The sequence below is a fragment of the Rhinopithecus bieti genome, unplaced genomic scaffold (genome assembly GCF_001698545.2).
Source record: "Rhinopithecus bieti isolate Rb0 unplaced genomic scaffold, ASM169854v2 scaffold_3948, whole genome shotgun sequence".
Taxonomy (NCBI): domain Eukaryota; kingdom Metazoa; phylum Chordata; class Mammalia; order Primates; family Cercopithecidae; genus Rhinopithecus; species Rhinopithecus bieti.
In genome coordinates, this window is record NW_016804646.1 from 5,639,811 (window position 1) to 5,665,462 (window position 25,652).

Sequence of the window (25,652 nt, forward strand, 5' to 3'; positions counted from 1 at the left end):
CAAGTCTTTTCCTCCTCTGTGACTGCTCTAACCTCTGTCATCCCACCTATGCATTGCCACACAATTTTCTGTGTGGGTGCCTGTGTTCTTCTTTCTCTTCTTCTTAGAATAAACCTTTATTAAGCTCCTAGTCAGAGCCAAGTACTTGGATAGCAGCTCTCAGAATACATGGGTGAGACAGTTGAGAACTTGGGTCTAGTGGGGGTGATGGATAAGGAAATAACCAGTGCAGGGTGGAGAGATCTAGGGTCAGGTCAGTACAGAGTGGTGAAAGCACACAGGAGAAACAGCAAACCCAGGCCTGGGGTCAGGGAGGTTTGCCCAAAGGGATTTCCTAATGGGGAATCAGAGAACCCCTTAGAATGTTTTCTGTTGCTATAATGGAATACCACAGACTGGGTAATTTATAAAGATAAGTTTATTTGGCTCTTGGTTCTGGAGGCTGGGAAGTCCAAGAGCATGATGCTGGCATCTGGCCAGGATCAGCCCACAGCAGATAGGCAGAAGGGCAAGGGCACATGTGTGAGAGAGAGAGAAGGTTTCCAACAAAGCCCCTCCCCACAGTAACCCACTCCCACCGCACAGCATTACTGCATTCATGAGAGTGGAGCCCTAATAACCTAATCACCTCTGAAAGACCTCACATCAATAAAATCTCAGCATGAGTTCCAGAGAGGCCAAGCATTCAAACCATAGCAATCCCTATTCCAAGTCATCTAGGCAAAGGAGGGCTGGGAGAAGAGAGACTGAGGAGCAGAGGATGCGAGCGTGGCTCTCCAGAGAGCGATTCTCAGAGACGGGGCAGAGTCGTTAAGTGCTCCTGCCCTGAGGCCCTGCACTGCCAGAGAGAAGCATCCTCTCAACAAATGCTTGTGAGATAAAGGAATTATCTGATTCAGAACAATAACTGACCCCATGAGCGGTTTTCCGCTTCTCCATAGGATAACAGTAAAGGGCCCTTTATGAGTTATTAGCCTTTTGAAAATTTGGTTCTCATCACAGAGATGGGATTTCAAAGAATAAGGAGTTAGATCATTGTTATTATTCAGAAAACATTGTTTTTTGTGCTTTTTTTAGTGCTTGCCATGACCTACATCATTAGGCAACTTTTAAAAATATAGAATATTAGGTCCCAATATTACTAAGAGAGCCAGAAGAAAAAGGGGCAGTATTCCCCCCTACAGATGATCAGCTCTCTGAGGGCCCTGCAGTTCTAACAGTCTTTGTCACTAAATCGAGAAGGAGGAAGGGCGCCCACACTGAGAACAGCTGATACTTCACTCTCCATTGTTATTCAGCTTTGCGGGAGTTCAGGAAATGCCACCCCAAAATGTGGTGCTTTAGTGTGCTGACTCCTTAACAGAGGACACTTGGGGAACAGCAAATTCAGGGAAGGCCTTTCTCTGAATTTGCTTCTCCGTGAATACAATTGATGGATCTCAATTGTCGGGAATCCCCTCCCAGGGAATTGTATCAGCCGGGGAAGATTGGTACATGGACACCATGCCTGGAGAGACGACTGCCTGTTCTGCTCAGGGCTGCTCGGGAGACAAGTTTTATTACCTGAGAGATTGTTTATCTACATAACAAGACAACCTTTATTCGCCTTGCAATTCTTCTGCTCACCCTCCTCTAACCGCCCCCCACACAAGAATCCCCAAGCTCCTGTTCTTTTCTGTGTCTAGGATATAGCTCTGTAGGCTTCCATCATCTAACCCTTCTAGGAGTCTCATATTTTGTGGGACTCTCGTGTGTACAGAATTGAATATGCTCTTTCTCCTGTTAATCTGTTTATATGCCATTTTAATCAATAGCCCAGTCAAAGAACCTTGGAGGGTAGTGGGTAGCCATCTTTTGCTCCCCTACAGCTTCCAGCATGTCTCATGTTATGGGACCAAAAAGCTATTTATTAGTAGAGAGGCAGCAATGTCTGTGGCATTTCCTCGACTCACCTGAGATCCGCCCATTATCTCAGCCGCCCTGCGACACTATCGAGATACTTGCTCTTTAGCTGTCATTTAATTAGTTTGCTTTCTATGTCCTTAGCAAAGCAATAAAATTGAGAGAGACAGAGAAAAAAAACTTAGGCAGGGGAAGAGTCTTATAAGTCTGGGTTTTATTTTATAATTTCATAAGACACTGCAAGGTGTGCATGTTGCTGGGAGATAACATTTTTCAGGTCACTGAAGGCATTTGGCTTCACCTCCTGCTCACGACCCCCCGAGGCATGAGTTATCTTTGGCCAACAGGCATCCAGAGGAGCCTTTAGAGCCCGGCCTGCCGCTGAGACTGTCAGGGCCGTGATGACAATCAGCTCTCTAAGTGGTTCTGGCTCTCACCATTGTCTGCTAGTCAGGGCAGAGATGCATATCAGGAGGATAATGTGGGAAATGCTTCCACCATTATTACCCAGCCCCGAGCTGGGAACCTTCTTTAAGAGGCCTTAAGAACATAAGTAGAAGCATTAAGGACTCCGCTCCAGCGAGATTGGTATGTGAATAAACTTCTCAGACCCCTGGATCTCTCATCTTCTCTCTCTCCCTTTGAGCCAGAACATTCATGAATAATCATTTATGGCAGAGATTCTGGGGCGGAAACACCTGAGCTCCAGTCCAGCCCCTGGAAATCCAAATGCAGCTGACTGAGAATCTCATGGAGAGACACGAGCCTAGAAAGTGTTTGAGACATTTGGGGGATTTATTTCAGCTTCTGTCATTAGTGTGTGCTTAACTTCAAGGGTAAAATCCAAATCAGCACTCTAAAATTTTTTTTTTTTAGGTTTTTTTTTTTTTTTTGGGGGGGTGGGGGACAGAATCTCACTCTTGTCGCCCAAGATGGAGTGCAGTGGCGCTATCTTGGCTCACTGCAACCTCTGCCTTCCGGGTTCAAGGAATTCTCCTGCCTCAGCCTCCTGAGTAGCCTCGATTACAGGCGCCCACCACCACGCCCGGCTAATGTTTTTGTATTTTTACTGGAGACGGGGTTTCACCGTGTTGGCCAGGATGGTCTCAAACTCCTGACCTCAGGTAATCCACCTACCTTGGCCTCCCAAAGTTCTGGAATTACAGATGTGAGCCACTGTGCCCAGCCAACTCTAACTTTTAAAATTAATTCTTCGGTGCTAAAGTATGATTGGCCTTTTGTAGGGTGGATCTTCTCCTCAATTCCCCAGGACATGACTGAACTATCACAAATGAAAGTCCTGTTGCTAAAACCACGCCAGACCAAGCCTTCCAGCCTGATACTTTACATGCAAAAGCAGGTGTCTTTGACCCAACCTTCTTTGTTGGCTAAATTAAGAGACTGCAATAACACCAGGTCAAAACTTATGTGAATGGTGGATTTCTATGATTACATGTTTATTAAGCTCATTCTATAACGAAGGATGGTGCTGCAGTCTTCAGAAACAGATGTTTGTTTGCCGTGTACTCTGATCAACAGTCCTCCCCTAGAATAATGGTCTGGACACTATCCGTGCCTGGTCTAAGATTTGACAAAGTGTGCAAACAAGTAAATCAGACAAGCAGAGACATGGTGAAAGTTAGCGATAACCCGGGACAGTTCTTATTTTCTGGTTTTATTTAACAAATGACTCAGAACGTGTGGCAGAAAAATTCATATGCTCTCACTGCAGGACAGTTGTGCCTCATATTTTCTTTAATTTGACTGATTTTCTGTCCCCTGCAGCTCTTTTCTTCAACACAGTATGAAGTGAAACTCATATGGGTCATCCAAAGGCTGAAAATAAACAGAGCATCCTTTATTAGAAAAAAAAAAAAACCTGAATTTCTTTGTCTTAGAATACGTTTAATTTTTGGCCAGGTGTGGTGGCTCATGCCTGTAGTCCCAGCACTTTGGGAGGCTGAGGGGAGTGGATTACCCAAGGTCAGGGATTGGAGACCAGCCTGGCCAATATGGTGAAAGCAAAACCCTGTCTCTACTAAAAATACAAAAATTAGCTGGGCATGGTGGCATGTGCCTGTAATTCCAGCTACTTGGGAGGCTGAGGCAGGAGAATTGCTTGAACCCAGGAGGTACAGGTTACAGTGAGCTGAGATTGTGCCATTGCACTCCAGCCTGGGCAACAAGAGCAAAATTCCATCTCAAAAAAAAGATAAGGTTTAATTTTCTAATCTTCCCCATGTCCCCACCTCACCTCATCCGACTTTCTTTCTAAAATATTGGAGGTGTTCAGTCACTTTTGTTCTGTGGCCCCTTAACTGAATTCTGCATAGTGCAAGGAGTCCTCAGACTGCAGGGTCCTTGGAGACCTGCGCAGTCCAGCGTGTTGGCTGCTAGCCCTGGGAGGCTCCTGTCCGACACGGTGCCCACGTGAGGCTCCTGAGCCCATAGAATACGGCTAGTACCAACTAAGACGCATTGAAAGTGCAAAAGCAGACCTGATTCCAAAAGCTTAGTAAAAATGAGTGTAAAATAACTCATTACCAATTTTTATATCGATTGCATGTTGAAATGATACAATTTTGAATATATTTAGTTAAGTAAAATACTGAAATTAATTTTACCTGTTTCTTTTTCCTCTTTTCATATAGCTCCTAGCCCATTAAAAATTATTGCTATTTCAATTATTCTAGGCTGTATCCTTTCACGGTGGTTTCAAAATCAAAAAGACAAAAGTGTTGCAGAATTACACTAGCAGAGTGAATTACACTAGAGTGCTAGCATCATCCCTAGCACTTGGGTTAGTACTCTCTGGGGGCTATCATTTCCAGCAAACTCCATTGGTCCCAGTTCACCTTCCTCTTCTTCCTGCTGAAACGGGAGAGTTCCCTGACCCACCCCCATCACAGGACATGCGACAGGTGTCTGGCTTATCTGTTCAGCTACCACCACTGCTCAAACTCCTTATGGGAGGGGGAGCATGCAGATGGGCAGGTGCAGGAGCCAGGATGAGCGTTTCTGGGCTCTGGCCTCATGGTAGCATCTAGGGGTGGTTGCCTGCGACTCCCAAAGCCCAAGTGGCTGTGTGTTATAGTGTGCTCTTTTAACTTTGCTGTCTACAGGCAGCTTAAGTGTTAAACAGCTCTGTGGACTCTCTGTCTTTTTGCAAGGGCAGAGGGCCAGTGTGACAGCTTTCCATATTCCGAGTTCTTGTCTGGTGTCCAGAAAAATCAGGTCACACATGGACTTGAAGGATGGTGAATTCAGGTTTTTACTGAGTGGTGGATGTGGCTCTCAGTGTGATGGATGGGGAGCTGGAAAGGGGATGGAGTGGAAAGATGATCTTCCCCTGGAGTTTGGCCATCCAGCAGCCAATCTCCTCTCTGTCTGCAGCAGAACTCCTCTGAACATTCAGATATTCCTTCTCTTCTCTCCTTCTCTGCTGCTCTTCTGCTCGTGGAGCCTGGGGTTTGGAGTTTATATGGGGACAGAATATGGGGGGCATGGCAGGCCAAAAGGCAACATTTGGGTGTGAAAACAGGAATGCCTGTTCCCATTTAGGGCCATGAGTTTCCAGGCTTGAGGGTGGGGCCTTTGCTGGGGAACTGCCCTCTTCTACCCAATATTTCCCTGTCTCCTGTCTGTAACCTCCTCACTCCTATCTCCTCACTGCAACCTGCACCTCCCAGGTTCAACACTCTGCTCCCATGGAACCTCGCATCCACCATACAACCAGGACATAGCTGACCATGAACTCTGTGAGACCACGACGAATGGCCAGTGCCTTAACATTCACATACAGCACATGCTTTATGAGTACTTGTGGAATGGAGGGAGGGTTGGGTAGAGCAAGGGAGAGGTGAATTGTGACTCCTCTGAAACTGGAAATTGCGTATGTTCTACATCTTTGCAGGTCCCAGCAATGCATGGCGTACACTCAGGAACTGTTGGTTGAATGAATGAGCTAGAACAGGGTCTCTAAATAGTGCATACAAGTCACTTGGGGATCTTGGTAAAATGAAAGACCCTGGTCTAGTATTTCTTGGGTGGGGCCTGAGATTCGGGTTTTCTGACATGCTCCTGGGTGATGCTGATGCTGCTGGTCTGGGAACCACATTCTAGGAACTAACTAGAGCCAGTGCTGTGATGTGAATTTAGTTATGAACATGGGTGGGCGCCCCTTCAATTCATGTCTCATGGATGCTCCAACTGACAGTAACTGTTTCAACCTCCTCTCTATCTGTGACTCTCCTCTCCCACTAGACTCCAGAAGATTCCAAGCTGCCATGGTGCTCTGTTAGGAAGACCAAGGGGACAGGTGTCATCTTGTTGAGAAAACTTTCTCATCAATGTGACTCTCCCAGGATTTTGCTGCAAAACTTAGTCCTCCTCCATTGAAAGCCATAAAACTTTGAGTGTGTCTCCCTGGCCTTGACTTTTTCTGGAACTTCACTCCCATCCTGCCCCTTCTCTTGCTAGAATCTCCATTCTCTCTCTTTTCATCATCTTTTGCTGTTTTCAAACTGATTGAGAGCTCTCTGTTGTGAAGCCTTCTCCACCCCATCATGCCTGTAACCTTAGCTTCTGAATCTAGCTAATCATTGAACCATTGGACCAAGATTGTGGCCTCCACGGTCACTAAAGTACTTTCCCTGGCAGGAAGTCTTAGTTATTCCTCTTGTACTTGGGACTGACCTCTCCATTCTCAGTGCTGGGTTGCCTCAACACTGCGCTATCCTCTTCTGCTTCTCAGAAGTTGAGGCTTTTCCAGCTACTACTGCTTGTTCATTCTGCAAAGGTTTGATGATTCCCGTTACTCTTAGGTCCTTGCAACTTCATGGTAATCACATGGAATTAGAATTGACTTGAATTTGAGGTGACTGCAACCTATCCAAATGGAAATATGCAATAGGCAAAGTGCATCTTGAAAGAGGAGTTGGGAAGGGTGGAATAGATTCTGAGAAGTTGTTAGAAGAGAGGCGATCGATTAAGCTTGATATTAGAACTGCTCCCTGAAGGGGCAAATATGAAGGACAGAAAAACAAATGCCATCTCCACGTGCTCTTGCCCACTGACCTCAACCCACCTGGATCTCTTCTATGGGACCCTTGAGTCTTACACAAAAATATTCAATTCAACCCGTGAGTGTACATTGTATCATGGAGTACACAATTGTCTGTCCTCCAGCTCTTTCGTTCTTTATAAACATCCACCTTAGCTGTAAGCTACTTGACTCCAGCACCTGGCTTGCCACAAAGAGACACCGATCATCTACTATGTTCTAGCACCTGGATCTTGGGAAGACAAAGATGAATAAGGTACAAATCCTATCCATTTAGAGGAGCAGATAGGTGGAAACTGTTTCATATAGAAGGCGAAACTGTTTCATAGAGGTATGTGTAAGAAAGAGTGCTTGGGAGGAAAACACCTTGATCATTTTGGCTGAGGCTGCAGGGGAAAGGGGCCAGCACAGGTATACCCACAGGGCACCTATGAGACTGCTCAACATAAAATAAAGGGTTACTACATCATTTTGACTGATTGATTGATTGATTGATCATTGAGGAGCTGCAAAACCTCCAAAGACAAAAGTCTGTAAGATGTGCTGGCAGGGTGTCCCCAAACATAGTCGGGCCCCTTTCAAAAGCTGGCCTTGCCCCAAGTTGCCCAGGGCGGGCCCAGGTGTTCAGGGGAAGCATGTTGCCTCCCCTGCTGTGCTGGAGAGCATAAGGATGGCCACAGGCACATGGGACAAATTGGGCTCAAATTGCCATATGGCTTGGATTTCACATTTTTACTGGCGAAGTGTAATCATTTTTACAGAGTCTAGTGCCTCGCTGCAGATTGTAAATGATAAGGTCACAAGGATTAGAGACCAGCTAAAAATTATAGAAGACATATGCTGTGCATTTTACTAATGAATGGCCATCTTCAAACATGTTCACTAATTAATGGCAATATTTGAATGACTCATGAATGGCAATATTTGAAAGTGGCATTGAATTTGATACTCTGTGACCAGTGCCCCAGTTCTAGGAGGAGCCAACTGCTCCATAAGGTCTGAGACATGCCCATTTTAAAGCAAAACTGGGCAGGCTTTGCAGGATGGTAAAAGGAATTCTCAGTTAGATATAGAAATTCACCTGCCAAGAAGTTTGTTTAGATGAACAGGATGATGTGAACAATATCATTGAACAAGAGTTCCAGCTTGCAACCAGGTCCTACCTTAGCCTTTGGGAACAAGGTAAACCATGACATAAATGCAAGAGCCGGGGACCTTGGGAGATAAGGACTGTCCCCATAGGAATTGTTATCAGAAATGGTTACAGTAAAGAGAGAGTAAGAAAGGAAGTGGGGGATTAGGGACTGAGAGTCACTACTGTACAGCACTCCCACCCCAGCTTCCCCTGTCCTCTGGTGACTGCTGCAGTCAGGGCACCTGGCAAGTGACACTGAGAGCCAAGTCTGCAAAGCTGAGGCTCAGGATACAGCCACAAGTGAGGGAAGCTGCCATTCCCTCATCTGCTGTTTCTTTCTCTCTAACCTGGACCTCCAATTTGTTGGCTGTCTGTGTTTAAAGCCACAGAGCTTATATTCATTTCAAGTCCTTTCCTGGCAGGCAGGCCAGATTCAGGCCCATGAGAATGAGATGACCAGCTCCATGCATGTTGAGCTGAGGAAGGTCAGAGTGGGCCTGACCACAGGCCACTCCTGACCCGGCTTTATCTGTGTAGACAAGACTTAAACGTGGCTCGGAGTGATTGCTTTGGTTAGGAACACATCTCTGTGGCAACACAACATGTATAAAGAAGGTCTTAGCAAAAATGCTGGGATGTATTTGATATTCTTTTAATGCAGCTTGACAAAGGCAATCGTTGAGACCATGGTGTGTTGGGGAAGCAGTTTCCACACACCTTGTTGCTAAGCCTGTGACTGACAAGGCTCGCAAAAGCAATCAAAATGGGAAGTCCAAATGCCCTTGGACCCAGCCATTTCATGTCTAGAAATTTCTGCTACAGATTTCCTTTCACATGTGTGAAATGACCTGAAGAGCAGGACATTCCCTGCAGCTTTGTTTGTGATGGCAAAATATTGGAAGGACCTAAACACTTATCGGAGGGGCTGGTGAAATGAATGAAGGCACATCTATCCACTGGAATGTTGTGTGGCTGTTCAGGAAGAATGGAGCAGCTCTCTGTGTATTAATAGAGAGCCATCTGTAAGATGCATTAAATGAAAAACTAACGAGCAGAGTACAGCACATTATACAATGTTTTATAGGCTATTTTTGTTTAAAAATAGCATAAATTGATGATTGAGTGCATGACCTATTTCTGGAACAATCCCTATACAAACAGGTGACAGTGTTTGTCTCTGGGAAGCTATGTAGCTGACCAAGGAGGAAAGGAGACATTTTTCACTATGTACCTTTTGAATTTGTGCTACCTGCACATATTTTGCATTCAAAAAATACCTACTTTTTAAAAACCCATGACTCTGCAAATTATATGTCAGTAACTCTCTTAAAGAAAAGAATAAATGGCCAATAAACATTTTTAAGTTTATTTTCCCTGTAAGTTATGGTAAAAAGTTAAAACTATTTTGGAATAGGAAGTAAACGTAAATGTCTTTGTCCATCATTATAGACGGGATAGTTCATTCCCAGCAGAACCACCACCAGGAACACCACCTTATCATGTATCTTTTAATGTGAGGTACTGAGCTCAGCCTGTTGAAAGGAAGCTGAGTGGGTCTTTTCTCCTCATGGCATGAACTCATCCTCTCTGAGGGGCCGTAGTTCTGAGACAGGTAGTAATAAAATTTCCTACTAGACAGTACTCACAATGAGTGGGTCAGTGCAGACCGCACGACTGAAAGATGGGATGGTTACATGCACGCGCTTGATGAGATAGATGATGGTGTAAGAAAAGGGGATTTTCGGGGATCTTTTAAGAGCTTGTATGAATGGAAATTGAACCAAAGAAAGTAAGGGCCTGTTCAAAGAGCAAACCTAAAACAAAAGTAAGCCTAGGGCTGCGGGGTGTTAGAGGTCACCGCATTTTGTGGGAAACTAATTGGCATTGTTTAATATCCTTGGGGATTAGTACAGCATTCGTGAAAGACAAAGGAACGTGGCTACTCTACAGAGCCGTATCCAGCCTTCTGAAAATTCTTACTTTTTAGCCCTTTGGAGACCACGCATAGAACATTGTCTACGTCTGTTTGCATTTGGAGCTTAGCACAGTTTAAGATTGCCTCACACCACAAGAGTCTGTGATTTTAAGATGTTGTGTACTTGTAAGGAAATAACCTTACTTTCTTCTTTTCAAAATTGTGTTTTAATGCATTATAATCTAACACCATCTCCGTTCTGTGGCACTGTCTTGTCAGAACGAGTTTTGCATATATCAGCGGCTGGTCACTCGTAGGGAGATTTCCTCTTTTGATATATTCCTTTTAACACACGGAGGCTGGACTTGCATATCTCTGCTGCCATCTTCTGGAAAGCTACACACCAAAAAGAAAAATATTTCATCTATTCCCAAAGAAGTACAAATGTGTGCTTCATGCCTTTGATGTTTCCCTTGACTCTAGTAAGGGGTCCTAAGATGGTATTTGATTCTCTCCTATTCTTTTAACACAGAATTTCAGAGCTGTGGACGAAAAATAAATGGCACATAATAGAATGCTTTTATAATAGATGCAGCCATGATAGAAAACAGGCACAAAGAAATCTTGGCTTTCATGGAGAGATCATTCAACTTTAAGGATCCAAACCTTATTTTAAGGGTCATTGCTTGTAGGTACCTACTGGCTCTCAACCTGATTGATCGGCAGCCACTGGAATATTCCGATTGCATTAGAAGCTGTTCATTTGTAGCTGGGCGAGGTGGCGGGCGCCTGTAGTCCCAGCTACTCGGGAGGCTGAGGCAGGAGAATGGCGTGAACCCGAAAGGCGGAGCTTGCAGTGAGCTGAGATCTGGCCACTGCACTCCAGTTTGGGCGACAGAGCAAGACTCCGTCTCAAAAAAAAAAAAAAAAAAAGCTGTTCATTTGCTTCCTTTTCATGCTTCCAAAGAGAAAGTACACGTACAGCCCCTTTTGAATGTGTTCATTATGGAAATATGGGAAATCAAACTCAAACATCAGTCAAATGACTACTGCACTGACATGATATTGAACGAGTGACGTGATGGGCCATTCACATAGCTCTCTGGTAGTACGGAGTGTCTAAGGGGGCTGGCAGTAACTTACCTCAGCATGTATACCAGCAAAGAGAGGCCTCATCCCTTTCTAGACAGCAGTCTTACGAGTAGTTTACAAGCATGGCATTTCTGGGGAGGTGTCAGTTTCACCTGAGATTCCCATAATAGTCATTATTAACAGTATACTGGGAACTGCTTTAATTAACAAGGCATTTACTACCCTCTTAGTTTTCTACAGACAATTACCACCTGTTAAACATCATAGCCTCATAGAGAAAACTATTTGTTGCGTTGTTGTGTTTACTGTGTACCAGAAACTGTGTTAAATATTCATTACCTTATCATTTCTTCTTTGTAGATGCAAAAAAGCTCAGGCAAAGAGATGTTAGGATCACACAGATAATAAATGATCCAGGAGGCCTCAGACTCTGGGTCTCCCTACTTCAAAGGGTTCGCTTCTAAACACTAATCTACATCTGGTATTTAAACATATAAAGACCTAGTACATGATTTCACAGATTACAATACGCTATTCTTTTATATGTTGCCTAGGGCCAAGATTTTACTCATCCCAAAAGTAAATACTCAACACATATTAGTTGCAAGGCAAAAATATTACTTCAGTGTTAAGAATACTTTAGCTACTATGCAATAGAAAAAAACTGACTTATTGAATTTAGCCTTTATTAAATAGTTTTTTTTTAATTCTATACCTCCTTTTAGGCATTTAGGATAAGCTGATGACTAGAGTCATCAGTGGCACCAAGCTCTCAAGCTTGAAAACATACCAAGGAGAATGTATTAGGTAACCACATTCATTGTCAAATAAAAGGAAACCACTGCACTATTGGAAGTGGTGAACTTTCTCGTGGTGTTGAATTCTGAGAAGAATTTGCCATATGGCTACCTGGAATTTAAAATACATATATATATATATATATTTAGAGAGAGAGAGGTTTGAACTATAATTTTGCAAATAACAGGGAAAGTTTAAATGGTTTTCATTACATCAGTTCTTTTGCAAAAGATTGGGAATAAAGTGACCTTACCTTGTTAAATTTTTTCTTTTCTTTTCTTTTCTTTTTTTTTTAGAGAAAGAGTCTCGCCCTGTCGCCCAGGCTGGAGTGCAATGGTGCAATCTCAGCTCACTGCAACCTCTGCCTCCTCGGTTCAAACGATTCTCCTGCCTCAGCCTCCCAAGTAGCTGGGATTACAGGTGCCTGCCACCATGCCCAGCCAATTTTTGTATTGGTAGCTCACACCTGTAATCCCAGTACTTTGGGAGGCCAAGGCAGGCGGATCACAAGGTCAGGAGTTCAAGACCAGCTTGGCCAAGATGGTGAAACCCCATCTCTATTAAAATAAATTTTTTCTATAGGAGCTTTATCCGCCAGAGCTTCACCAGAGAGACCAGACCAGCAGGATGCTTATATCAAATATATATACACATACACACATATATGCATATGTATGTGTAGATCCCTACATGTATACATGCAGGCACACATTGTATCTATATGTGTGTATATACACATATATATGGAGAGATTTACAGGAAGGAAGTGGCTTACATGGTTTCAGGGCTGGGTAGGCACCTCCTAAATCCACAGGGTGGCCATCAGGAAGGGCAGGCTGGAACTCTTGGGCACAGCCTGATGCTGCTGTCCACAGTTGAAATCTCTTCTTCCTTAGGGAAGCCTCAGTTGTGCTATTAGGCCTTTCCACAGATTCAATCAGCTCCCTTCAGATTATCTAGGATAATCTCTCTTACTTAAAATCAATTGATTATAGATCCTAATCACATCTACAAGATACCTTCACAAGAACACCTAGCTTAGTGTCTGCTTGAGTAACTGAGGACCATAGCCTAGCCAAGTTGATACATAAAACTCTCGTCACAGGAACTGTAATACAGTCCATGTATTTGATTGCCTTCTAATCAAATCTATAAAGGATTAGACTTTAGAGACCCAATGAAATAAGTATGTAAGCCGGGCGCGGTGGCTCACGCCTGTAATCCAGCACTTTGGGAGGCCCAGGCGGGCGCATCAGGAGATGAGACCATCCTGGCTAACACAGTGAAACCCCGTCTCTACTAAAAATACAAAAAAATTAGCCAGGCGTTGTGGCAGGTGCCTGTAGTCCCAGCTACTGGGGAGGCTGAGGCAGGAGAATGGCGTGAACCCAGGAGGCAGAGTTTGCAGTGAGCCAAGATCGCGCCACTGCACTCCAGCCTGGGCTACAGAGTGACACTCCGTCTCAAAAAAAAAAAAAAGAAAGAAAGAAAGAAGTATGTATTACTTTTATAATTGTTTAAAGACATTTAAAATTTCTCAAAAAAAAAAAAAAAAAAAACTCTACAGAAATGGGTGGCATTTGTTAGATCCACCACAAGAGAAGATAATCCTGAAAATGTATACGGTATAAGCAATACTCCATGTTTGCTGGTATACTAACTTCCATTTGGTTAATGTTTACTCATAAGGTTTGGAGAGGTATTATGCAGCTTAAGGGAGCCTCAGCAAATGTGAGACCATTTTTAAGTAAGAGCAAATCCCCGGGTAACTTTCAGCCTTCCACATGGTTGGTTAAAGATGGATCCATGCGCCCCAGATATGAGACATGCAGCTCAGCAGAATGGATGTGGAAATGTTGGAGCTAGGTCAGCTTTCTTCCCCGGCAAGCTTTTTCTCTGGAAACAGCTATGCCACGGGAAATGTTTGCCAACTGGTCCGAACACTGTCTCAAGAAGGAGTTTTGTATCTGCCTAACCCAGAGTTCCCCAGAATTCTGTTCACCATGCCCTTAGCAGCTCAGTACATTTTTCACGGCATCAAAAAGAATGCCTAACAAAAGAAATGAAATGCCTAACAGTTATGGCTATGAAAGATTTTGTACCACAGAGCATAATACGAATTAATGTCATAACAACTTAATACTTATCTGAAATGATAATTCACATAAATGGAAGAAAAAATAGCTTTATTTTATTCTTAAAAATAATCACATCTTGGCCAGGTGCGGTGGCTCATGCCTGTAATCCCAGCACTTTGGGAGGCCGAGGCAGACGGATCACTTGAGGTCAGGAGTTTGAGACCAACCTGACCAACACGGTGAAATCCCATCTTTACTAAAAATACAAAAATTAGCCATGCGTGGTGGCAGGCGCCTATAGTCCCAGCTACTTGGGAGGCTGAGACAGGAGAATTGCTTGAACCCGGGAGGCAAGAGGTTGCAGGGAGCCGAGATGGTGCCACTGCACTCCAGCCTGGGCAACAGAGCAAGACTCTGTTCCAATCAATCAATCAATCAATCAATCACATATTTGTTCCAAATGGATGTTTACATGGCACTTGTTTTCTATCCTGGTAACTTCCAAAAACCCAGCTTTGCAAAGATACAATGTCACCAAAAGGAAAGTGGCACAATCTACATTAACACTGGGAACTACTTTGAGTTAATAAATCACATAGTATTCATCCGCCACACTGTGTTTTACTTCAAATTCTAGAATATCCCAGGGCACCCCTGTGAGTTTGTTATGGTACTGCAGGGCACGCTGGTGTGTAGCCTGAGAACTGAAGGTTGAGAGTCTTGAGTTCTGGATAATGTAATTGAAAATCCAAACATTTTCAAGATCAGATCAGACCTTCTAGATGTTTCCCCATTGCACATGAGACAGATTCATGTTACTTAATTGGGAAGGACCACTGCATGATAGATCTAAATTTAAATTATACTTTGAATAGCAGCAAATTAGCCAGTGCATTCCTGTGAAGTCATCACCGGAATATTCCTGCAGCATTTGCTTGCCTTTTGCCACGCTAAAATGGGGAGGCTTTCATTTGATATGCTCTTCCCTTTCTGTGATTTCTCAATAGTCCATTCTTTGTAGTACTGGTGTGAAAGGGAATTTAATGTCTTTGTGTCAGGAAAGGCCTATTTATTCTGACAAACTGATCAACCTCCAGGGTGTTCCTCTACCATGAAACTGATTTTATATCTCATCCACGAGCTAATAAGATGTGAAGCGTTTTCCCTTTCACGCCAGCGGATCAGATTTGCTTCTCTAGAAAGCAGTGGGCTGAGACCCCATCGCCAGTTCTCCCTGATTGGGCCTTCCATCCACATTTTTCCAACAAAGCATGTAAGAGCAGAGGAATGAGTGTGAGGCAGACTCAAGTATTAACAGATAAGTGTTTTTAAAAATAGAAGAAAATCCTAGAACCCAACTCACTATTCAGTGAATTCGCTTTTAGTTTAGAGAAAATAAAATGTCAGAAGCTGGAACCAGGTAATGTTGGTGATTTGCATGAGGACATTCTGACACACACACACTCTCCCACCAACCTTTAAATAAAGTTTACATTTCACTTAATTTGAGTTCAGTCTCTCTGCTATGAGAAGAAATGAGAATATAATATGCTAAAAGTGATGACTTGAAGATCAGTTGTGGCATATCTCTGAAGAGATTATTTCTCTATAAAATTATCGCAGTTCTTCTCCATGTGGGCCTCTCGTGGGCTGTTGAGCTTCCTTACCATATGGCAGCTGGGCTTTAAGAGCAAGTGTCCCAACAGGAAATGGAAGTTTCTGGTTTCTTGAGGCCTGGGCCTAGAAAGTGGTACACCATCATTTCTACCATATTCTAGTAGTCAAGTACTCAACACATCTGGCTGTCAGCAGAAGAGACATAAAGTCCACCTCTCAAGGGAAAGAGGATACTGTCAGTTTGCCTCTATGCTCCAAAACCACCACCATCATCCACACACCATACTTGTGGATGGCACTCTCTTCTCTGCTGAAATGCCTTCTCTGAATACAGTTTCTGCTGTGGAAGATGTTGCCCACCACTTATTAAGCAATTTGCATTGAAAGAAACCAGTTTTCTGGTGAGGAAACTCCTTCCTCCAAAATGGAGTAGGGGCAAAATAGTCCCTGACTGGCCTCATCTCCTTAAAGTTTAGAATACATTGTATGCTGTGTTTGCAGTCACTCAGCATGTGCTATCTCACTGCCTCTCCCAAGGGTCATCTAAGATAGCTATCACTGTTATCCTGGCATTTCCGAGGGGGAGACCAAGGCACAGAAACCGTGCCCAAGGTGTTTCAGGTGGCAGGGGATGGGAGGATGACTCCAGTCCGGTGTGTTCCACTGCTGACCCACAACTCAACCGTGACAGCAACTTCAGAGCATGGCTGGTGGCGATGAGAATGGGACATGCTTTCTGGAGAGGTCCATGGATCCCAGACAGACAGCCCTGAACGAGCCTGGCTGGCATTCACTCTTCCAGCTTTCTTCTTTGTAAAATGGCAGGTAGAGGGCATTGGTCCCTTGGGCGTCTTCAGTCCCATGGTGAATGCTGCTTATCATCTCTCAGTCCGTATGTCTCTGTCCTAGTCTCCTCTTCCTGTAAGGACACCAGTCAGATTGAATAAGGCCTCCCCTAACAACCTTGTCTTCCCTTTACCACCTTAAAGGCGCTATCTCCAAATATAGTTTCTTTCTGAGGTCCTGCTTCCCCCTATCAATTATGAGGGGGCACAGTTCATCCCATAGCTGCCCATTTACAAATTTTCATAATAGGCTTTCAATACAAAAGTAAGTCCACTGACATGGGCATATAAATCTTCTGTGAATGCAAACAAATATTGAATGTGAATGTCTTGAATGAAGTTTTGTGCTTACGTTCTAATACCAATTAAACTTTGCTGTGGGTATTTATTTGCATTATTGTGTGTATTAGTCTGTTCTTACACTGCTCTAAGGACATACCCGAGACTGAATAATTTATAAAGGAAAGAGGTTCAAATGACTCACAGTTCCGCAGGGGTGAGTAAACCTCAGGAAACTCATAATCCTGGTGGAAGGGGAAGCAAACACATCCTTCTTCATATGGTGACAGGAAGAAGAAGAATGAGAGCCGAGCGAAGGGGGAAGCCCATTGTAAAACCATCAGATCTCGTGAGAACTCACTCACTATCACGAGAATAGCAAGGGGGAAACCATCCCCATGATTCAATTACCTCCCACCAGGTCTCTCCCATGACACACAGGGATTATGGGAACTACAATTCAAGATGAGATTTGGGTGGGGACGCAGTAAACCATATCACTGTGTCTTCCACTAGAGTGGAAACACCTTGAGGGAAGGAAATGTGACCCGTCATCTCTGTAGCCCTGCTATGGTGCTTGGAACACTCTTGAGTAAAGAGTGAACAATCTCATCAAAATATAACTTGATTTCTCTTTGCAAAAAAAAGTAATTTGATATAGAAACTATTGCACAAGCCAAAGGAATGAATATAATGAGTTTGGAAAAGGAAAAATGCAACCTAATGTCCCTAATTAATGGATGTGTGTTCTTTTGCAGTTTGCCTTCTGCCGGGAGTGTAAAGAAGCATACCATGAAGGGGAGTGCAGTGCCCTATTTGAAGCCTCAGGAACAACTACTCAGGTACAGAATGCCCTACTCATTCCTCCAAGCAGGGCTCCGGACATGGTGGGGGACTGGAGCTGTTTCCTGGAGATCGTGGAGAGTTCCATTCTGAAAAAGCAAGAAGCAGACTGGTAGCGGACAGCCATGGGAATAGGGCCCTGGCTTCTCCCAGAATGACTCCCCTCCTTGGGGCACACTGTAGACTTCCTAATGGCCATTTGGGGCATGTCCAAAATAGCTTTTCCCTGGGCAGATATGGAACAGGGATAAGGCATGTGAGCATTTTCAAGGGAGTCCTTAGAGGGGAAATAAAACAATTTAACAGTCTCTAAATCAGAGAAATCAATACTAACTCTACTTCAATTTCTTTAATGCCCTAGTTTAGAATCTCTGGTGAAAATACCGCTATGAGTGGCCTGTACAGAAAGATTACATTATGTAAGATTACATTGTCTTTTAGCAGCATCACGCCCTATGCTCACTGGTGTTTCAGTCCTCATTAAGTAAAGAATGTGTTGACTGAGCCTCACTCTCTAAGGTGCTATCTCAGTCTTAGGAAAATGCAAATACATTTTATTTTATTTGTTAATTAGGATCAACCAAGCCTTCAGGGAAAAGAGTAAAACGTCATCACAGTAGATGACTTTGCTCATTATTTTTCTCTCAATGCAGACGTCAACAAGAGTTTAAACGCCATATCTTTGCACATAAATGCTTTAGTCATTTTACTGATAGGAACCTAGTAAGCAGACATAGAGATCCCAGAACATCTTGATTTTACAGTACAGAATGTTAAAGATCTGAATGCCCTAAAGTCAGAGCATAAGTGTATCCCTATATGAAATTCTGCAGATGAGTTTATCCAATATTAGCATAACTAAATAAATAGAACTGGTGAATTTGGGTCTTCTTACCTGCTCCTAAATTGCCAGCCATGAGCATGTGAGTGAATTTAGGACTGAGTTGCCATTTCCATAGCCCAGGCAGCCAATGCTCCTTCTGTTGATTTTATTTTGGCTCAGGGACATACAAATGCGAGCTTACCAGGTACTGACAGCAGAAGCAATAATGGCCCAGAGACCCCTGCCTTAGGACTGCTGTAGTGGAGGCAGGGACACCTGAGGCTCTGGGAAATGGAGTCAGTCTAGCAATTTACATCCATATGCTCTGAGACTGCGGAAACATGGCAGAGGCTTCCACGAAGATATACTCTGGCATCTACAGTATTTATTTGGAAAGAGTAGCTGTTAGGGAAAGAAGAGCATTGCTTAACCTAAAGCCATCTAGGCACCTGATCCTCCCTCTAATCTCATTCATTCTTCAGTCAAGAGGAACCATCCAGCCTTGGTGTTAAAGACTGAGGTAGCCCAAATTAAATGTTTTTAAATTACTAGAACCTTAATATTGGATTCAGAAAAATAGGAAAAAGGAAGTTAGAGATGACCTAAACCATAGATGTCCAAATATCAAGGGAACTGTGTCTGCAAACAATGTCAATTAGCAGACATTAAATTGAGCATTTGGGTGGGTCATGCAGCTGCTGGACTCTAGAAAAATGCATTGAAAAGTATATTTCCCAGCAGGGCGCGGTGGCTTATGCCTGTAATCCCAGTACTTCGGCAGGCCGAGGTGGGTGGATCATGAGGTCAAGAGATCAAGATAAGCTTGGCCAACATGGTGAAACCCCCGTCTCTACTAAAAATACAAAAATTAGCTGGGTGTGGTGGCACACACCTGTAATCCCAGTTACTCAGGAGGCTGAGGCAGGAGAATCGCTTGAACCCGGGAGGTGGAGCTTGCAGTGAGCCAAGATTGCACCACTGCACTCCAGCCTGACGACAGAGCGAGACTCCGTCTCAAAAAAAAAAAAGAAAAAGAAAAGAAAAGTGTATTTCCCTTCAGAGGCTCATAGGGGAGCCATGGGGGGAGATTTGCTGGAAAATGAATATCGTAATTATAGTAGTATGCTAAACCAAAGTTTAGCAACTCTATAGCTTTATATAAAACGCGTCCAGGCTCCCCTGGAAAAGTCACAGAAGATGGGTCAGAGTTTGTCAGGACAGCAGGACAGTGTGGTAAAGGACATTCCAGCAGAGGGTGCTACATGGGCAAAGTTGCAGAGGCCAGAACCTCTTCAACCAGACTGTGTCCTCTGCGCCCCTGCGTCTCCAGGCCCAAGATGACATCTGCTGCACAGACATTTAATAGATGGTTTGTTGAGTAATGGTAGCATCTATAAAGAAAGAGACATTACTTCATTTTTTTTGAACCAGGGTCTCACTGTGGTGCCCAGGCTGGAGTGCAGCGGCGTGATCTTGGCTCACTGCAAGCTCCTTATCCTTGGCTCGGGCAACCCTCCCACCTCAGCCTCCCGACTAGCTAGAACTGCAGGCACACGCCACCACACCAGGCTACTCTTTGTATTTTTCATAGAGACAGGGTTTCAGCATGTTGCTCAGGCTGGTCTTGAACTCTTGACCTCAAGCAAGCCTCCCAAAGTGCTGAGATGACAGGTGTGAGCCACTGCGCCCCATGAGACATTATTTCATTCATTCAACAAATACGCATTAAACACCCATAATATGTTAAGCATGGTTCTAGGCCCTCAGAACAAAAAGCAAGACAACATCCCGGCTCCCATGAAGTTTCTATGGCTTCAATAGATGCCACAGAGGTTGCACGAGCAACTGATATGATAGGAATTCTGAGGAAGTATAGTCAATCCACGTCAGGGTCATCCCAGAAAGAACTCAGAACGAAGCAGCCCTGCATTTAGAGCCCCCAGGATGTGAGGCCCTTCCTGCTTCTGGTTCCTAATCATAGGGACAGCCTCCAATTCCTCTTATTTGAAAACAAAGCACATCAACCAGCCAAACTAAAAAGATATCTGCTAGTGAACAGTTGCCAGAGAACAGAAAGCAACTAATTGGGGTCTTTGCTGCCATGTTTTCCTACGTCTCTAATTTGATCAGGGTCCCTTGGGAGAGAGAAGCCAACCCAGATGGGCACAGGAAGAGACATTAATGGAAGGGATGACCAGCAGAGGCGAGCTGGGGCTACAGTAACCATTCACAGGGCTGAGGGCCTCGGAGCGAGCATCAATGGGGAGCCATGGCCACCCCAGGCCTGCAGAGGCAGGGGGAGGAAGGGTTCTGTGACCCCATGAGCTGCAGCCGTGGAAAAGGGGCCTCGTGACAGGTGGTGTCATCAAGGGGCATCCAGCATTGCCCGGAAATAGCCCCACAGCAGGAAGGGAGCGAGCATGGACATCCTGCCTCCTGCCTCCTGCCATCCGATCTCTTGCTAATGTCTCCCACGGGCCATACACAAGGCCGGAAGCCAGACACAGGGGATCCTAGGGGAATAGCCCATGGGAGTCAGCCTTCCAGATGCAAAGCAGAGAAGGGGAAGAGTACAGAATCACCAGCACCTTCTCTGTGAGCGAATTTACCAATCTTCCCAAGTTTCCTTATTTCAACCATAGCTGCTCTTGGATGTGGGAAGGCACGAACCAAACAAGCTATTTCTTCAAATTTCATGACCCAATTCGATTTGATAACAGAATGAAGGGTTTTTATTTTCATAGAGCTGGCTTATTTTCTGTTCCCTACATTTCTCTCAAGCAGCATGGTCTCTGGGAGGATGACCTCTGCAGTTTCATTGACCTGAAATCTTTGAAAGGGTGACACTCTGCACATCTCACAATAAAAACCCACTTGCAGCCTTTCTTGGAACTGAAGGCTTTAGATGTGTTCTCATGTCTGAATTTTGCTAATACTAACTAAATACCCTCATCAGCACTCTTCACACTTTCTTTCAATCCCATTCAGTTGCAGGGTTCTTTGCTTTGAGCCATTTGTGACTCGTTTCTGCTGTTCTTCTCTTTAGCGTTCATTCGTTTCTGTTCTTGCACATTACATTCTCCAGCCAGGCGAGCCCGTTTTTCTTGGGTCCCAATCAGCTTTTCCTATCAGTTAGACTATTGGACCTAAAACTTAATGCATTTTTTGATTAACGCAATAATTTTTTTTAAGCAAACTCAACAATTGGCTTTAAATTGGTTTTAAAATATTGAACAAGCTTTAAGTTGAAACTGCTGGGAGTTTGGGAAAGCAGTGACAGAAGATCAATCCATCACAGACTAATGAGAGTCCAATCCCATTTGCTTTCCCTTGTTTTTGCCTGCTTGTTCTCCTCTCCATGTTCCAGTTCCTTCTGTGTATTCCCCCTGGGGACTTGCTAATAACTACACACTTGCTCTTGCAAACCACATAAATTGATTCATTCTCCCAGTGGTTCTAAGTAGTTGATGTTCCTCTCCCTAATCAACAGGAGGGCAGACTGAGATTTCCAGATTTTTAGAAGTGCTACCTAAAGCCACAGGGGAGATCAATTTCAGTGGCTATACTTGATCTAAGTAGTTGGGGAACAGCAACTGCTGTCTTTAATATATCTACAGTGTCTGAGGGGAATGTGCCCATGCCTGCCTACCAACCATGCCTCCTGCTCAACCTTCTAGGCCCAGATCATGTTACCTCCTCCCAGAAGCCATCTGCCTTCCCCACTACGTCCTGTAAGCTTTCAGACAACTGTACATTCTGATACATTCATCACATTGAAATATCGTTTGCCTGTCTCTTCACAAAACGTCTGGGCTTTCTTAGTGCAGGGTGTGTGCCTGTTGCATCCTGTATCCTTCAGTGCCTGGCACAGAGTAGGTGCTCATTAAGTGTTTATTGAATGAATGACAAATCCCTCCTTCATCCACACACGTCCCTCCCTACCATGAAGCTGGGTAAGTACTGGGAAAGAATGGACAGTAGCTTCAGGGCTGGATTATGTCTCAGTAATCTTTTGAATCACGAGAGAAAATCAGATTTTCACAGTAAACCTCAGTTCCTTCCATCTGCCTCCTAAATTAGAAAAACAAACCCAGCATTTGCTTGGGACAAATGTAATAATATGCACTTGTGTGGTGCTTGTTTACAAAGCACTTTCAAATACACCGTCTTATTCTGAGCCTTATCTCAAGTTTTGTGATAGATTTTGTCATAGGCAAGGGAACGGGAGGGAGAGTGGCCACCCAGGGGCATAGAGTTGACAAGCCCCAGACCATTCTTTTACCCAGGTCTTTGGGAGCTGCACCAGCCAGCACTGATGACCATTCCAGTCCCAGTGAAGCAGAAATGTGCTTCCATTGTTCTTACCGGTCACTCTGCCTTTTGAAAGAGGGGGATAAGTGGGCTGTTGTTGGCTTGTCAAACACAATACCAGGGATGGCCAACTCCGATGTCAACAGCAACACAACCCTTAAATGAGTGAGGCAGACCTGAAGCCTACTTCATGGACCTGTCAATATTTTGATAAGGATGCAAAGATACATTTCATTTTCTTCTGCTTTTCCTATTAAAACAAACAGAACAACAACAAAAACACATCAACACAAAAGCCTGCAAGCATAATGACACATAGTCCCGTGGCGGGGTTGGCGGGGGTCTGTGGCAAACCGGAGTGGGCGTGGCTTGTTGTGGGGGGTTGGGGAAACACCTGCTACACAGCTCCCCAGTTCAGGTCCATGTTTACCCAGCAGAAATGTGAGCCCAATGGTACTAGGCCTTCCAGTGTGATTTTTGATGTCAGTATAAAATCCATGTGTTTTTGTTAAGTGTCTTTATTTTTAAATGTTGAGAATTAACATTTTTTAAGATCTTAAACACATCTATAAGTGGAATTTTGGCTGCAACGTTGTGTTACACTTCCTACATTATGTGCCTTTGAACCTCATTTCGACTGTGATTTTCTTACAATTAGTTGAAAGAAGGAAGAAGGATGCTCAGTACACATTTATAAAGCACCTTTTATTACCATGCATAGTACTAGGCATTTTGGATACAACATTAAAGATAGACTTTGTGGGAGGCTGAGGCAGAAGAATCGCTTGAAGCTGGGAGGCAGAGGTTGCAATGAGCCAAGATTGCACCACTACACTCCAGCCTGGGCGACAGTGCAAGAAACCATCTTTAAAAAAAAAGGATAGACTTGGACTTGGCCTCTGTTCTCGTAGGGTTTGTAATTTAGTGAAGTAGAAAAACAGTTTGACAAATAATTAAAATATTGTATGCTACGAGGCACAAGAGAGAAAGTTCAGGATGCTCTGGAAGCATAAAACTGAGACCTGGCCAGTTCTCCATGGGGCTGGAGGAACTGATCATTGGAAGAAGAGAAATTTGAGACCTACAGGGATGAGCTCTTCAGGCAAGGAAGAAACTTGCTGGTGTCCTAAGCAAAGGGACAAGGTATGCAAAGTTCTGGAGATGAACACGAATGACATTTTCAGGGAAGTAGAAGACATTCCCTTGATTGTACCATAAAGTGATGGTGGCTGTGGCCACAGACTAGGCTGGAGATGAAGCCAGGAAATGCAGGGCCTTATCAGTCACAGGCAGGAGCTTGGAATTTAGGGCAGTGAGAAGGCATTTGGAGATTTTTTTTAAGGTTGACATAATGAGATAGGTGCTTTCGAGAGATCTCTGGCTGTAATAATGAAAAACACTTAGAGAATTGTAATAGTTCGTGTTTTCCAGGAAGAAAAACCCTGAGATGCTTGAGAGTTGAGTGCAGACTGTGTACGGGAGGGTGCCGTGGGGAATCACACGCAGCAGATTGAAGGAAGGCTGAACTGCTATGTAGTTGCCACAGCAGGTCCTAGAAGGAGCTCTGGAGCTGGATGAGCCTTCTGAGTTGTCCTGCATGGACACAGAGTGGTCAGGCCTTACATCCCCATGCATAGGCCAGGTTTTCAATGTGGGCTTCCCCCAGAAGGAAAAATGGCCTTGGATGAAGCAGCCTTCTTCAGCTGGGGGCACTTCCCGAGTGGAGACTTGGCAGAGAGCTGTCTGCTGCGGACACACCCACCAGCAGGGATATCAGTCCTGGAGGAGGGGTCTGACCAGCCTCACAGCGTCTGCTGCAGTGTGTCCCTTGCACTGCCTGGGGACATTTGCTTGTGGAATGAGAGACTGGAGAAATGTACAAATGGAAGGTTAGCAGGGTAAACTACATATAGCTCATGCTGCCACAGCTGGTCTTGAAGTTGCAGCTGACTCCCACTGACTTCCTTCTCTCCTACTCATTCTAGATTCCCGTCGCCCTCAGAGAAGACCTCTAGGTGGCTTACCTGGTAGGGTGACACAGACCTCATCCCTGATGGGTCCAGGCTCCTGGGTGCCATTCTAAAGCCATGACTACTGAATGATTTGCTATCAACATTGGGCAGGGGAGGACCAAGAGGTGCCACAGTGACCCACCTGGGTGCCAAATGCAGTCTTCTCATTTAAATACCCCATCCTATAACTGCAGCCCTGCCTGTTCCTGAGAGTCAGTTATCCCTTCCAGGATGGCGACTCCGTTTCTAGCCCGCTAACCACTTAGCAAATGCAACATAAAGTGACCAGAACCCTTGCTGTGTTCTCCGGCAGAAGTACTCTCATGCTGGAAGCCAGGGCCCCTCTATATGTAAGGCCAGGTTGCGCAGATGGAGAGCATAAACTCCAAGTGGGCCACTGGGAGCAAGAAATGGGGCCATGCCACCTTCCACCCCTTGATTCCGGAACCACTGCGTTCTACGTGCTGGAGACACACCCTGCACCGTGGTAGTTGTTGATTCAGAGTATAAACCTCACCTTAGAGGACAGCGCCCACATCGCAGTGCAGCTCCAGCAGCACTGTGCAAGCCTGGTCCATCCATCTCATCAGGTCAGCAGCTTCTGGGCAGTAGGCTGTGCGACAGGACCAGTGTTCCCATGGGCGTGTGCCCACTGGGACAGAATGCAGTGTCATGCAGGGTGCTGGTAGCCTGCAGATGCTAGTGCTGGCTGAGGCTCTGTTGCCAAGAAAGGCAAACCCACACCCAGAATAGGAGTCACTTCCTGTCAAGATGGAGTGTCTTCATCTTACCCGGTGTCAGTGTGATCCACGTGACACCCCCTGGCCAGTTAGTCGGTCTCCTTGAGGACTGGAGGACACACAGGACTCAGTGCCGCTCTTGGTTGCCGGCAGGTTGAATGTTGGCAGTGTGGCAGATGGGGGGATGCCCGAGCTGGGGG

At 44.7% G+C, this 25,652-nt stretch overlaps 1 protein-coding gene across 4 annotated transcripts in view; it reads left to right on the forward strand.

Moving 5' to 3' along the window:
- PRKN (parkin RBR E3 ubiquitin protein ligase) overlaps positions 1-25,652 on the forward strand; it is a 1,416,081-nt gene that overhangs the window by 1,362,930 nt on the left and 27,499 nt on the right. For all 4 annotated transcript variants that reach the window (XM_017869558.1, XM_017869559.1, XM_017869556.1 and 1 more), the window contains exon 10: positions 17,482-17,565. In XM_017869558.1, coding sequence (XP_017725047.1) covers positions 17,482-17,565 — 84 coding nt within the window. The remainder of the gene's footprint in view (positions 1-17,481; positions 17,566-25,652) is intronic.